Genomic DNA, 16,130 nt, shown 5'->3' on the forward strand with positions numbered 1-16,130 from the left:
TTAAGAACAGGTTAAGAACAGTTTCAGGTTAAGAACAGACCTCCAGAACGAATTAAGTTCTTAACCCGAGGTACCACTGTATAGAATCCTATGAACACTTACATGGGAGTATGCACCATTGGACCTGATCAAACTTTTTTTTAAAAAAACACACACACACAAACTAACAAAAAGCAAAAGCAAAAACATACATGGATATGTTTGTGGCACACAGCCTGGGACACAGCTGGATTCAGTTTTAAGAGGTTCCTTCTGGAGGTCCTTCTATGTTTGCAGACTCTGATGTGCTCTAAGTTATGCCAGGTACTGGTGCTATAATTTTATTTCCGACATTGCTCCAGAGTGATACTGCATTAGAGGGATAGGGGGATGGCATCTAAACCTAGTCTTCTGGTACTGTTCAATGTATCAGACTAATTTTTTAAGGGGGAGGGGCAGTCATAGGTGAGCTCTGTAAGGATGTGGGGACCTGGCAGCTGCCCATGGATGTGACCTGAAATACATCCATACCATAAGCTGGCATCCAAGAGAGAAGATACCAGAGAAACCAGCAAGTTTAAATCTAGCTTGATTTCAGGTTAAACCTCTGAATCACCAAAACAATTTACAGATTTTTTTTTCTAATCCTGATTTTTTCCTCCCAGCCGGTATATAGAAATTCCATATACATATGTAGTTTTGCCACACTACTGATGTGTGGAAGAGCCAAAGTTAATTTTCTGATAGGGTGGTGATTCATGTTGCTCCAGGAGGAGGGTGAGTTTTCATTGAAATCACTGCTAAAAATGAGTTTATCCCACCACATGTTAATAGTGCTTCTAATGCAATCTGTTCCCCTATGCTAGAGAAAGATGCACCCAACCCCAATCTTCCAGCTATGTCAATCATTCTCTGGTCTTTATCCCTGTGTGAAGCAATGGAGGATAATCAAAACCATTTTTTCCATTAGAGTGTTGACTCTAACAGAGCAAGATTTCAATTTTTCACATGCAAAAACTTTCTTGGGGACTCTTAATGCATTTGAGGTCAACACTAGCTCCTTTGTACATAAAAAAATATTGTGTTCTGCTGCTGCTTCTTACTTTTATTTTATTTTTTTAGAAAAGGCAAGTAATTACAACAGAGGGTTATGGACCAAGGTCTTGGTTGCATACTTGTGAACTAATTAATTTATGGCAGGTATAGTTCTCTTTCCCCCCCTTTTTTTGGTTTGCCTATTAAGTGTTTATCTTTAATGGTTTGCTTCTACTTCTAATGGGTTTTGCTCCTGCAAAAAGGTCATTCCTGATGCAATGTCATAGTTGCCACTAGGATATAGTAAGCATTAGAGCTTTTGCTTTATTACAATGTACACACAAAATGTTCAGCTGTTGTGCTGAATGACTTCCCAGGTTCTTTCTGAAGAAGAGCTGGGGCAAGGGGATGAGGATGATGGTGATGATACTTAATGGTATGCAAATATTAATAAAACCAAATTTAATTTAATAATATTTTAAAATGAGGAAGAGCTGTAGCTCTGTGGCAGAGCATCTGTTTTGCTTGCCGAAGGTCCCAAGTTGAATCCCTGATCTCTCTAGGTAGGGTTGGGAGAGATCCCAGCCTGAAACCTTGGAAAGCAACCACCAGCCATAGAATCATAGAATTATAGAGTTTTATAAGGCTACTCTGAAGGTCATCTAGTCCAATCCCTAAAATGCAGGAATTTGCAGGTGAACAGTATGGGGATTGAACTTACAATCTTGGCGTTATCAGCACCAAACTCTAACCAACTGGGCTAACTACCAGTTTTAACAGTATAAGGCATCTTCCTTTGCTCCTAAGGGCCTTGGTGTTGTGAGTTACTCCAGTATATTTGCACTGATTTAGCCAGAAAATTGGGTGACAGAAGGCAGCTCCAAACACACACACAAACACCAATCTTAGTGAGTCATTGTCTAGAATAATGCCTGCATACTCTTCTATGTAGCACAAATTAAAGGTACGGAAGCTGGAAGTATCAGCCTTAGAGAATCCACATGGGAAGTAGATTCCCACAGTTTCTCCAATGGTTACAGTCCTGCTCTGCCCACAACAAAGAAAAGAATAGAGAATTTTTGGGTAACTTCATGTAAAGGGCTACATTTCATAAAAAAAAAACAGTGGGTGAAGTGTGCACGGCTAAGCCTAAGCCATGTTCCTTGCATTGCAAAAGGAACTGACGTGATCTTCAGCCTTAGGTACAGCAGCCAATAATAGTGCGTCCTAGTAGGGTAGCCCTCTAACTTGAAAGGTTGCCATAAGGGACAGTTGTCTGATGGCATCATCTATTTGAAGGATGTGTGCAGTCCAAATCTGGTTTAGAGAGAAGGAACCATCAGAGTGCAGATTGGGGGGGGGGCGGGCTTAAAGTTGCATACCAATAGTTCACTTCTGCAAAGGAGATCAGTGCAGGGACACTTTCCCACTATGGAGAGATGGACTGAATTTCTATTTAATTTTTCAGGTATTATTTCCAAATTTCTTTCTATACATATAAACCTGCATATGCAAATTTTATGAAAATATGTCTGTTTTGATGCATTTCCCTTTTTTTTGTTGAAGTGTAAAGAGTTAAAACATGTTAAAGGCTGTAAAATTAAGTCTTAGTTGAGTCTGTATACCAGCTACTTTGTGAAAAATTTTGTAGGTGGGCAGCTTGATGCTTTGATGCTGGGAAATGAACTTCCTGGGTACCCTACAAGACTGCAATTATAGGAAAGGGGATAAAAAAACTGTTAATGTCCCTTTGTGCCATAAAATCCAAAGAGAGTAGTTAGATAAGCCTCATAAAAAGTGTGTGTGCGCGCGTGTATTGTAAATGTGATATGCATAATGAATGGTTGGATAAATTCCACTTTCTCTCTTCCAGTTAGGCAGGGTAATATTAAACAATTAAAACCCTTCAGATGTCCATTAGTACTTTAGTCTATTTTTTGTCATTTCAAATAAGTTTTTAATGGTAATAGATGCCTACAGTATTCTCTTCATTATGCATAGATTTCCAGAAAGGTAATACCGGTAATTTTCATCTAAACGTTTTGTGATGGAGCGCAAATTAACTTCTGAGCCAACACAGTTATTTTCAAAGATTGTTGGGTATGATTTTTTAAATTCCTCTGCAGATTTTGAAAGACCCGCTGGTATGATCTAAAGTTAGTAACGTCTCTCTAATACAGTGGCTTTGATTTCAGTGAGATACCTTGGACATATGTGGTTTCAGGGTTATCTTAGCAAGTCATGAATGCATGGTATAAACTAATGGTATGCCCCTGGATGTTAATACTGCAGAACAGTGCACAGAAGAATGTAATTTCAGTTGCTGAAATGTGATGAATGTTTCTCAGGAAGTATACTTGGACGTCTTCTGCTGCTGTGCTGTGTTATTCTAACTGCATTGCTTTTGGTGTACATTTCACATTGACTTTTTGTTTTATGTACGCTGCTGTTATATTTGTGTGAGAAGCTTATTTTAAATTAAATAAATAATACATATGTGTTTTCCCATTTCATACATAGGAAATAAGAGCTACTAACTGGCTATGTAGTCTTATCACTACAAAACCAATGATGCAGTCAGCTAAATAGGCAACCAAAAGCATTGAACAGCCTGCAAATGAAATTCTCTGTAGCAAAGGCACTGTCAGTTGAAGCAGATCTATCCAAAATCCAAAATGGCGGGACAAATGTCCCACGAATCTGTCATAATGGGTCTTGAGTTCCAGATGGAGCTCTTTGGGGAATTTTGACACGTAGTGCAGACACCTGCTTAAAAGTGTGATCCTCACAATGTGCTTCTTATAACTGACTTAAGTTTTAGATGGCTCCTCAAGCATATCTGTCTGTCACTAAATCACCTTCTTAATGGTCCACTGTCAGGTTTTCCTGTCTTTGACTATCCTGTGTGTGATAAAACAAGATTATAATAAACACATCATTTCTTTTATGAGTCCTTTTTCTTATAAAATTTTCCCTGGCGCTATATGGCTCGTCTAAAGAGATTGTCATGTTCCAATTCCAGTTAATGGAAGCCTATTGCTGCCATACCTTTTTAGTGGGAAGAGAGCTTGGAATTCATATGAGCCAATAAAGTTCCTATAATTTGCATTTTCATAACCCACCTTTCAGTGTTCCAAGTGTGACTTTCACTCTTAGGACAGAGCCTGGCTGTAAAAAGGAAAGGAAAGGCCCTTTAAAGGAATATTTGTCATCTCAGAAGGATCTTGCTGCCAAATCTTAATAGCATTTCTCACAAAAATGACTTCAATTCACTATCTGATGTGGAAGCAACACCGTAGAGGTTATGAAGAGAAGTTTCATGAATTATCACTGGGTTGTTGGGTGTCTTTTTCCTCTCTCTCTCTCTCTCTCTCTCTCTCTCTCTCTCTCTTTCTCTTTAAAAAAGAAAGGAAATGTGGAAGAGGATTAAATTCTATGCACACAAATCCAACAGCCCATCACAACTCAATGCACACACAGCATTGCATGGAACTGTTGACTGGTAAAATATGATCACTGCAGCTTTCGTAGCCTGCCATGGCCAGACCTTTGATGTTTTATCACTCAACAGCTGTCCATCAAAACTGGCATAAATAATGTGGGCAGGTGGGACAGCAGTTGCAGCAAAGCAGATCTATGACTTCTGAGCATGCCTCCCCGGGGTTGCCAATCATGTGGGGGAGGAGGGACGAATCCATCTATTTCCATGACAGGGAAGGATGTGTGAGTGTGAAGAAACTGCAAAGTAAAACTCATGTTCATTGTCCAGTTTTGCATCTGGACTTGACCACCACTTGAATGTGGCCCCAGAAGGCTGCTGAGATGATGTCAGGGACTGGCAGAGCTCTGAGGAGCGGGTGGAAGAGGTACCAGGGCCAGAGGTGGATCCATGGGAAGTGGGTAGCAATTTATGGGGTTTTGTGACTCCCATGTGGCAGGAGCCAGAACTGGAGGATAGGGAGGGGTGTGAGCAATTGGAGACAGGGAAGGAAAGACACGGCATGGCAGAAGTGGAGGGGGAGATGGTGCCTGAAGGGAGAGAGCTGGCAGAATCCCCTCCATCCTCTCCCACACTGTCCCCCAGGACCAGAAGAGCCTTGAAGAGGAAGGCACAGCAACAACTTCCGCGTTACAGAAGTCGCAAGTTGCTTGCACTCTCACAGTCAGACAAAGGTACTTAAATTTGTGTGTGGAAATGATTCCACCATTACTCCAGCTGTCTACCTCAGAGTGCAAGCCCAGGGAGGGGCACCAGCTACAGTACCAAGCCACCAGAAGCGTGTGTGTGCATGCTTAGTGCACCTCAGGAAGTTCATGCTTTGTCAGTAAAGAATTAAAACTGCTGGCCATTTGCCCTCCTTGTGTGACCAGGACATACAATCATACCTTGGGTTATGAATGCTGCGGGTTGTGCTTTTTTGGGTTGCGGGCTGCGCTGAACCCAGAAGTACCGGAATGGGTTACTTCCGAGTTTCAGCCATACACAGAAGTGCCAAATGATGTCATGTGCATGCGCAGATGCAGTGCTTCAGGCTGCGAACGCTGTGGGTTGCACACGTGCCTTCTGCACGGATCACGTTCACAACCCAAGATATGATTGTACAGCAGTGTAGTCCTCAGGCTTCAACAGGCTCCCCAAACATGGAGAAGACAATGTTTGTCTACAGTGGAGGCTGTTCCATTTAGGTGAATGGGGCACTGTCCCACCAAGCTCCAGTTCACCCTCAGCAAGTCCCCACAGGCCTACCTTCTTACATACAACCAATCGGGGGTCAGGCACTGCTGGTCGGCTTCCTCCTGCTTAATGTTGCCTTTGGAAAACTCAACAGGAAGGATGATGGGGACAAAGCTAGAATTAGTTTGCACTGCCTATCATTGGCTTCCTGGCTCCACCTACTTTTGGCCTCTCTGCTTTCTGCATCATGAGTCCCAATGGGCAACAAGACACTACTGGTTGGTTAGCTGGGCCAATGACCTATCTCAGCATATGGCGTTTTCTACATTCCTGGCATTGAGGACAGAAAGTTACATAACTTTCTCCATTGACTGTGCTCAGGTGTTTGGGTTTTTTGAACAGTTTCTTCGCACAATGAGCCCTGTGTTGCATTAATAACCCCGGCCAAAAATTCATGCTGGCAGATGGCTGGGTGCACCACTGGAGCCCCGCTTAAGATGATTTTGAGGGCTGAACTGGTGCTTAAGTTATGGGCGGCCATCTAATTGCTACCCGGATGTGCTGAGACACTTTCAGCTTTCGAAATGAAATTAGCAGTCTGGAGCTTATGGCTTTATGATCTAATGCCCCTGAAGGTGATAAATAATGGAGAAGAGTTACAGTGGAACAAGTTGAGAAAATGATTTCTAAACCTGAAATTGCCCAATCTATTTTGATGACATTGAGACCAGCTAGTTGGAAATTAATTTTATGTTCTGTGCAGCAGCTTGTTTCAGAGGCTATCTCCCTGCTGTTAAGAAACTCTCTGGAATGCCTCTGGAGGGGGAAAGAAAGGAATAAAGAAAGAAAAGAGAGGAGGAGAAATGAGTCCATAAACTGATTTTTTGATGGACAGGATTTGCTAGCTTTTTTGAGCAAAACTCTGTCCCTACTTAATACTTGCAGGATCAGAAGAAGTTCAACAAGTGCAGCATGTTGTGCAACGTGATTATCCTGTGATGGAAGGAAGTTTCACTTCCTGAATCTTCGCCACCATTAGATCAACAGTTGCGAGTTATGGCGAATTGTTTCTTCACTTAAAAGCTTAAGAAGAGCTGGTGCAGCAATAAAATGGCTAGCACATTTGCAGAGCTAAACAGTGTCTGGTATGGTTTCAAACTGGATGGGGAAATTGTGTGTTGAGACCCCTGCATTCCAGGGGTTGGACTAAATGACCCTTTGGGTCCACAAGTCTATGATTCTATGAAGTCCAGCATCCTATTCTCACAGTAGCCAACCATCTGCCTGTGAGAAACCTGCAAGCAAGATTTGAGCACTCCTGTATTTTCCTAGCAACTGGTATTCAGAAGCATTACTGCCTCCGACCATGGAAGCAGAGCATAGCAATTGATAGCTTTGTCCTCCATGTATTTCTTCAATCCTCTTTTAAAGCCATCCATATTGGTGATCCTTATTGCCTCCTATGGGAGTGAGTTCCATCATTTACTTGTGTGCTGTGTGAAGAAGTACTTTTTAATATCTGTCCTGGATCTAGCATTCAGCTTCGTTGGATGCCCATGAGTTCTCGTGTTATGGGAGACGGAGAAAGCATGTCTCTATTGCAAGACATAGAGATGGTCTCCAACTTGGATAAATTTTGAAGAGGCTCAGACTGGGTGCTATCCAGTGTTGGAGGCATGAGACTTTTCCTCTGATCAATAAACTGTTTGCAGCGGGGGTGTTGTTAACACCCTCAGCTGTACTTTGTTAATGAAATGAATGTTGTAGGTTAAACAGAGTATGTGTCCTTACCTCCTTCGATGTTTTCATGGTAGGTTCTTTTCTCAGTTTGTATTTATTCTGTTCTGGGGACTGTGAATTTTTCAAAGCAAAGACCTTTAGCAGACAAGACAGCCATTTAATTTCAATAAAGGAATTTTTCATGGTGTATGTGGGTAAGGAACGCAGAAGCAGGCCTGTGCTTTTAAAAGATAATTAATTAAAAACCTTCTGGGTGCAGGTGAATTTGGCACCTTGCCAAACATCTAGGAGAGAAGAATGTGATGGGAATTGTGCGGCTAGAATGATCTCGTTTTGCAAGAGGGCTGGGCCAGCATCTTGTAATTATTCCCAGGAGAAATCAGGGCACTTTGGGTCAGTAAGATGATCTCACACACATCCCTTGCAGGATAATTTCTGAAGCCATTCAGGGTACTCATTTCTTTAGTTTGATCTCCACAGTAAGCCAATAACACCTATCTGTTTCTTTGCTGAGAGGTTTGGATAAGAGGTTTTCACTTCAGCTCTCTCCAAATGCTTTAGTTTTCTGTCCCTTTACCATCTCCAGCTCAAGATTTCATTGATAAGACATACTGAGGAAAGCAATATTGATGTGATTGAAAGTATAAAGATGTAAGAACATCAGAAGAGCTCTGCTGAATTTTGGCTTCTCTGTCCCTCTCAAACTTAAGTCCAGTGCTCCATATTTCCACATCAGCTTTTGATTTAATTTTTTTAAAAAATATATATTCCAATGAAGATTCATCAGCATTGTACAGTGGTACCTTGGGTTACAGACGCTTCAGGTTACAGACTCCGCTAACCCAGAAATAGTACCTCGGGTTAAGAACTTTGCTTCAGGATGAGAACAGAAATCGTGCAGCAGCGGCGCGGCAGCAGCAGTAGGCCCCATTAGCTAAAGTGGTACCTCAGGTTAAGAGCAGTTTCAGGTTAAGAACGGACCTCCAGAATGAATTAAGTTCTTAACCCGAGGTACCACTGTAGTTGAATTTCTCCAAATGTACACATTTTTAATGCAATTTTGAATATACACAAAATGATTTCCCAAATTATAATGCACAACCTAATGTTCTTTACCTTAGGGTTTGGGGGGGGGGAATTTAGGGGGCTTGCAAACTGCATAGCAAAACTCTGGGAAGCATGAATTTGAGTGATTACAGCGTTTCAATTGGTGCATTGTTTCAGAAATTGCATATACAGTATTGTAAGTTCACCTTTATATGTGAACTGAATCAAATTTCTCCATTCATACACAGAGAATAAGGTGACCTACAAACTACTGCTGTCTGAACACTGTAAGGTGGACCATGGCTTGTTCTTTCTGTCCCACTCCTGGCTCCTTCCAAGCTTCTAGTTTATCACTTGAACAAAAGGTCAAAGTTGTTGCACACCATTTAGGATGAGGAATATATCCATCTGCTCTGCCTGAGCTCTGCCAGCTTGTCTTGGCGTCAAGCTCTCACGCTACCGGCTGAGATACATTTAAGTGAGAGGAATGGAGTTCAAATGCCAGGTGTGTTAAAAAGCACCCACAACACCAACCAAATAAGTTATTGGGTTGTATGCAGTAGGGTAGTGGCAAATTCAGAAGTTCAGGGCTCCTTCATGACAGTCACTCCATCTCAAAACCATGGTTCCTTGCAGCCACACATCCTTCTAAGATTACACTACCTTCTAAGATTATACTTGTTGTTCTTTAGTCGTTTAGTTGTGTCCGACTCTTTGTGACCCCATGGACCAGAGCACGCCAGGCACTCCTGTCTTCCACTGCCTCCCACAGCTTGGTGAAACTCATGTTGGTAGCTTTGAGAACACTGTCCAACCATCTCGTCCTCTGTTGTCCCCTTCTCCTTGTGTCCTCAGTCTCCCAACATTAGGGTCTTTTCCAGAGAGTCTTCTCTTCTCATGATGTGGCCAAAGTATTGGAGCCTCAGCTTCAGGATCTGTCCTTCCAGTGAGCACTCAGGGCTGATTTCCTTCAGAATGGAGAGGTTTGATCTTCTTGCAGTCCATGGGACTCTCAAGCGTCTCCTCCAGCACCATAATTCAAAAACATCAATTCTTCGGCGATCATCCTTCTTTAATGGTCCAGCTCTCACTTCCATACATCATTACTGGGAAAACCATAGCTTTTACTATACGGACCTTTGTCGGCAAGGTGATGTGTCTGCTTTTTAATATGCTGTCTTGGTTTGTCATTGCTTTTCTCTCAAAAAGCAGGCGTCTTTTACCTGGCTGCTGTCACCATCTGCAGTGATCATGGAGCCCAAGAAAGTAAAATCTCTCACTGCCTCCATTTCTTCCCCTTCTGTTTGCCAGGAGGTGATGGGACCAGTGGCCATAATCTTAGTTTTTTTGATGTTGAGCTTCAGACCATATTTTGCGCTCTCCTCTTTCACCCTCATTAAAAGGTTCTATATAATTATACAATAATAATAATTTGTGGTGCATTGCAAAGATCAATGCAGACCTCCGTGAGCTGCTTTTCAACTAGATATATCTATTTTCTGTGAAGTAGGCGAATGATTAGTGTGCTCCAATATGTTCTTTTAGTGTAACTTATCTCAGTTTTCCTTGAAGTTCTATTGTACGTAACAGAACTTGCAAACCATTCTCTTGAAACTGAAACACCTTGTGTTTTCTGTGTTAATGCTTAGCTTTCCAGCATGTAGAATGACTCTTCCTCGGTGCTCTTCCTCACCTGCATTACTCACCTCCTTGCACATTGATTGGCTACAAACAGCACATAGAAAATTACTTCTCAGTTGCTTAAAAGCTCCACTTTCAAGCTTATTGGGTGGCTCTAAGGTGCTGACACCTCTAGGCCAAGAATGAGTAACCTGTGATGCTCCAGCAGTCATTGTCCCAGACAGCATGGTCAGTAGTCAAGAACAATGGGAGTTGTAGTCCAACAGCATATGGAGAGTCACAGGTTAGTCGCCCAAGCTCTCGGCTTCCTGATGGTTTTTCAGAGCCATGTGCGTGCTCCACTGAACCTTTCAAAATATTGGGCAGTATATTTTTGGCTTGTTTTTTCTCTAGTTTTCCATCACTGCAAGCTTGTTCTTTATTTAAGATTACCCAGGAAAATAGCCTTATGAGATTTCAGCTGCACTCAGAGGAATCACTTTGGAAGTGGACTTTGACAAATTCCTTTCTTTTTGCCTTTCTCCTCCCTTTCCTTGGCACTCATACAGTGACAAGGCAGATCAGTGATCTCATACAAACACTGACACAAACTGTACTTAACTTTCACCTTCAGATTCACCTTCCAGCATGCTGCAAACATTTCATTTCAAGTCTTCCTCCAGGTAAACATCTTTTGAATGATAGCCCAAACTGGGCAAATTGTGGCTTATGCCGAAGGTGGGAAGTAGTGTTCCTCCCGCCTCCTGCAGGCTATGTTTTCGTCTTGCTCCAAAAGACTGAACAATGAAGCTGTGCCCAGCTGAAAACTTTGTTGTCTTCAGGGCTGGAGTAGTCGTTCTCCACAGTACCCCATAGGATAGAGGCTCAGTGGTGTTTAGTGTTTTTGCTCTGATGCATTATTCAAGAGTGCCACTGCATTGAAAATGTTCCTATCCTTCCTATGGTGTGCAGTGCAATAAATTTTGCTCCCCAATTGCCTGACAGGGAAAGCAATGTCTCCATGGCAGACTGCATCATTTTAAATGTGTGTGTGCTTATTAATTTTTGAGAATGCAACTGCAAAAAAAATCAAAATCAATAGGATGTACAAATGAATAAAAGGGGGGGGCTGTAACCATGACTACAACTGAGTGAAATACAGATATTGCTTACATCATCTTATTCATCCTTTGCATGCTGGTGGTCCCAGGGTTGACTCATGGGAGCTCCAGTTAAAACTATCTCAGGTTGCCATGTTGGATCAAAATAAATAAATCAAACATGCCAACTGATTGGCAGTGGCGCTCAAACATACAGTGTTTTGGACAAAAATCTTCCCCTCTCCTGCCAGGGACTGAGCCTGGGACCTCTTGCAGGCAAAATATGTCCTCTACCATTGAGCATCATTAAACTCCCTGTTCCCCGTTTGCAACATTGGTGGCTGCTTGTGGGAAAGGAAATTGTAAGCTCAATGGTGTCATGGTTGGTAGGTAGCAGCCCATAATGTCCCCGATAATGGCTATTTTGGGCCTTAATTAACAGATTTGCACCATGTACAATTAGTCCCATGGACTCCTCATTGCCTTTCTTCCCCCCAGTGCCCACAGATGTTAACATTTCAAAGACATTTAACAGCTTGCTTCTCAGAGACTGCTTCCGCACACACTGAACTTTCATGTCCTGGGAGATTACTGGCACTCAAACACTGAAATCAATGGGCAACCCAATAGGACACACACATACACGCACGCCAAAGATGAGTGTCCTAAAATACCTGTTTGATGTGCTTTGTTAACTGCATTAGATTGACTTCATGGGAAATGTATTTATGTCACTTCCTCTTACAGTTTGCATGAAAGCTCCGCAGTACACCCTCAAGGCAAGAACTAGCAAACTTAAAGGGAAATTTTTAAAGTAACTAGCAAACTTAAAGGGAAGGTGTGATGTAAGGGAGCATTTTTAATCTTGTGGAAAGTTGAATCCAAACCTGCTATCATTTGCAAAAGCCAGCATGAGCGGTGAACAAGCAGATATGAAAAGTCATTTTCCCCTTTGTTTTCTCAGGTGCTGCTGCATGTGTTCACGGAAGATTTAGAATGCATCCCTGGATTCCAACAAAAGGTTTTTCATATTGAACACCCGTCTGCATTCATGGCGGACCAGCCGATTCTGAATTGTAAGGAAGCTTATTTTCATATGTCATTTCTGCACACGCACACAAATTGTATTAACCACAGCCTGTGTGTTCCTATCATTTTTGGAATATATCAGAAAATTCATTGTCCTTGTGACAGGCTCCCCTCTGTTGTTCCTACAGGAGTGTGATTACTTCTATTTATTTTATTATTATTATTTTGAAAGCGGGAGGGGCTTTTTCTAAACCCGTATTAATACAGACTTTTCTTTGTATTATGGCTCTGTGTTGAGTAGTTCCTGTCCATTAATTAATGGTTGGCTTGAATATTGATGTGGACACTGGGAATAATCACTGTACCCTTTCTCCTGAATTATTTGGTTCTTGACTTAATTTGGTGGTTTTGTGCTGATAACGAGTGAGTATGCTGGAGAACCTTGAGTTGCAGTTGAGTGTGTGTCTTGCAACTTGTCCACAAGATGTTCCTGCTTTGTGTTGAACCTCAGAATGTGCTACTCAAACCTTTCCAGACATTTTCTTATCCTCTGCATTTGAACCTCTGGTGACCAACTGCTATTGCCAGTTGGGAGTATGAATGAACTGCATGGCCAAATTCCATTTCCAGTAGACAGGTGTTGCATTAAAGTGCTGGCACTGATGGGAAGAGGCTTTGTGTGCTTGGCAAGCAGATAGCACAAGGCTAAATGGTCCATAAAGTCTTAACTGTGCTTTCTGCACTTTAGTTGTTTGATCAAGGTACTAAGGGGGAACTGGAGAACATGTAGTGGTGTTGCCATTCATATTTCTGGAGGTTTCATGACCGATGGATGAAGTGTTGCATCCACAAATGTCTTGGATTTGAGCCAAGGTTGTCCAAATATAGTGTTGGTGGTATTTCTCATAGAGGAACTGCAGAAAGCCTCAACTGCATAAGACTCTTGATACATGGATTGGAAGAGGTTTTTTTCACTTGTCTCTGTGGTGACAAAAGTTAATGGTTCCTAATGCCTGGGTGGAGTGGAAGAAAGCCAGGGAGCTGAGCTTGAATGCTGAGAGGATGGAGATGCTGCGGGTTGGTGGTTCCAATGTGGAGAAGATGGGCCAGTTGCCTGTGCTAGATAGGATTGCACTCTCTCTGGAAGAACAGATTCAGAGTTTGTGGGTGCTCCTGCTCCAATATTGGTGGCTCAGGTAGCCTCAGTGTCTAGGGATGCCTTTTACCAGCTACAGCTGTTATACCAGCTATGGCCATTTTTGGAAAGAGATTGTCTGGTCACCATAATTCATGTTAAGCTAAAGACTCAATTACTGCAATGCATGCTGTGTGGGGCTACCCTTGAGATGCCCAGAGTGACGGGGAAAACCCAGCTGGATGGGCAGGGTATAAATAATGTTGTTGTTGTTGTTGTTGTCCAGAGACTCCTGCTGGTGCAAAATGCTGCAGCTAGATTTTTGATGGGAACAGACTATCACCAGCATAGAACTCCAGTGTGAAAAGCTTGCATTGGATGCCCATACCCTACCAGACCAGGTTCAAGGTTCTTATATTAATTAACAAATCCCGTCATAACTTGGGTCCAGGAAACCTCAGGGACTGCCTGATCCATTATATCCCTGCTTGGTCACTAGGGTCTTTGAGGAAGTCCCTGTTAGTGGTCCCCCATGCCTGGGTTGCATGGGTTGTATCCACAGAGGGTCATGTGTTCAGTATTGTGCCACTTGAAATCAGAAAGGCCCTCTGCCTGTTGAACTTTTGGCACTTACTGATCACTTCTTTATCCTTCAACAGGCTTTTAATTGAATTCTGTTTTTATTGTTTTAATTCATTTTTAACTATTCTTAGAATTGCTTTTTTAGTCTCCTGTGCATTGCTTAGAGACAACTGTGATTAAGTGGCATACAAATCACTGTAATAAATAAATAGATGCCTGGTGACCACCGTTCTCAAGGGGTGTGAAGCAAACCTTGTGCATTCATAGCAGTTTGCTGGGGAATGACCTGACTTGTTCTCTGCCTGTTTTTCATATGTGCCATCCTTGGACAGAAGGAACAATGCAACTCTTCCATGTTTCCCAGTTAGTGTGATATAGACATATCTCAGCAATGCATGCTCTCAGTGATACTGGATCTGCATATTGTAGGGAATCTTGAATTCCCAAATAATTCTCCCTGAAAAAAATTAAAGTGAGTCAAAATGCTCTCAGTGATTTGCAGTATCCACTTCCTTTGAGCAAAAGGGAGCTTTAGCTGTCTAGTCGTCATTACTATTGGACATCTTGTTTTGATGTTCAAGAGGCTCTCATGGATATTTGATCCTTCTAGGTTGTGTGTGTAAAAGGATTCTGCCTGTGTTTTACTGTGCTTGTTTCAAGGATAGTGCACATGTTGTTCTAGAAGAACATGCTCTAACATCATATCCCCCTTTTAAGGCACATATGCTTGATTTTTGAACATCATTCATTCAAAAGGACTGTGGCTCAGTGACACAGCACATGCTTTGTATAGAGAACCCAGATACAATCCCTGGCATCTCCATGTAGGGACCGGGATGACTCCTGCCTAAAAACTCTGGTCAGTGTAGTCAGTAATGAGCCAGATGAACAAATGGTCTGACTTGGTATAAGGCAGTTCTTTGTGTTCTAATACCCCACCCCACTCCATGCTCAATAGACTCTAGGGCTTAATATGACTTCCCAAGAATAATTTTGGTCATGCAAATCTTTCTTCCTTTCCTTGACCCTGACCATTAGGTCCAGTCGTGACCGACTCTGGGGTTGCGGCACTCATCCCGCTTTATTGGCCGAGGGAGCCGGCGTACAGCTTCCAGGTCATGTGGCCAGCATGGCTAAGCCACTTCTGGCGAACCAGAGCAGCGCACGGAAACGCCGTTTACCTTCCCGCTGGAGTGGTACCTATTTATCTACTAGCACTTTGACGTGCTTTCAAACTGCTAGGTTGGCAGGAGCAGGGACTGAGCTCACCCCGTCGCAGGGATTCAAACCGCGACCTTCTGATCGGCAAGTCCTAGGCTCTGTGGTTTAACCCACAGCACCACCCGCATCCCAATCATGCAAATCTTAATGCCAAGCTAATAAAGGTACACTCCACCATATTTAATACTACTTGAAGGTACGAAGGTAAGTGTTGATAAATTCATTGGAATGTTTCAAAAAATGATGTGGACCCGTTAGTTCTGCCATGCTTTTGAAATTATGAAAACAAGGCAAGGATATGCTACAGTGTGAGTTTCCATCATACACTGAAGATGTACCTTTTTACCATGATTTTGGACAGTTAAGGTATTCTTGTAGAACTTCCTCTTCTCTTTTGGTTAATATATATCATGTTGTTTCTGCTTGGGATATTTATGGTGAAGGGTGGGTAAGAAATCTTATCAGTAGTTAAATTAAAATTTCCTCAGAAACTGAGGGGGGCGGGAGGAAAAGATAGAGGGAGAGAAAGAGGACTGGTTGTTAATTTGAATGAGCATTTTGGCCATAGTTCCCAAGGGGGCTTAGTGGTTTCAAATCAAGCAGGAGGAAACAGCCTCATTTTTTGGCCTTTTGCCATTGGCCACCTCAAAGTGATGTGCAGTTGGAGGGTGTCTGATTCAAATGTCTTGTTGGTTTTTTCTTTTCTCTGTGTTTGATCCTATAGAAAGGAAAAGCTGTTTCAGCCATATCCAATTGCTGTTTCTGTGATAACCAGCAAATGGCACTGGTGTGAAACTGGCATAATAATTAAGACACCATTTTTAATATTAAGTCAAGGAAAGACAAAGCAAGGCTGCTGCTTGTTATCTTGTTGTTATTATTGGTTTCTATTGATTTATTGGTTTGTTTATTGCCTGAATAGGATATTCTGTTTCTTAATGTTAATGTTTTATTGTGGTTTTATATT

The 16,130-nt window shown here is 42.2% G+C and overlaps 1 protein-coding gene across 1 annotated transcript in view; it reads left to right on the forward strand.

The window, feature by feature from the left end:
* CDH13 (cadherin 13) overlaps window positions 1-16,130 on the forward strand; it is a 589,050-nt gene that overhangs the window by 108,418 nt on the left and 464,502 nt on the right. The window contains exon 2 of the mRNA XM_053400135.1: window positions 12,161-12,272. Within this exon, the coding sequence (XP_053256110.1) occupies window positions 12,161-12,272 (112 nt within the window). The remainder of the gene's footprint in view (window positions 1-12,160; window positions 12,273-16,130) is intronic.

This window comes from Podarcis raffonei, chromosome 8 (genome assembly GCF_027172205.1).
Source record: "Podarcis raffonei isolate rPodRaf1 chromosome 8, rPodRaf1.pri, whole genome shotgun sequence".
NCBI lineage: Eukaryota > Metazoa > Chordata > Lepidosauria > Squamata > Lacertidae > Podarcis > Podarcis raffonei.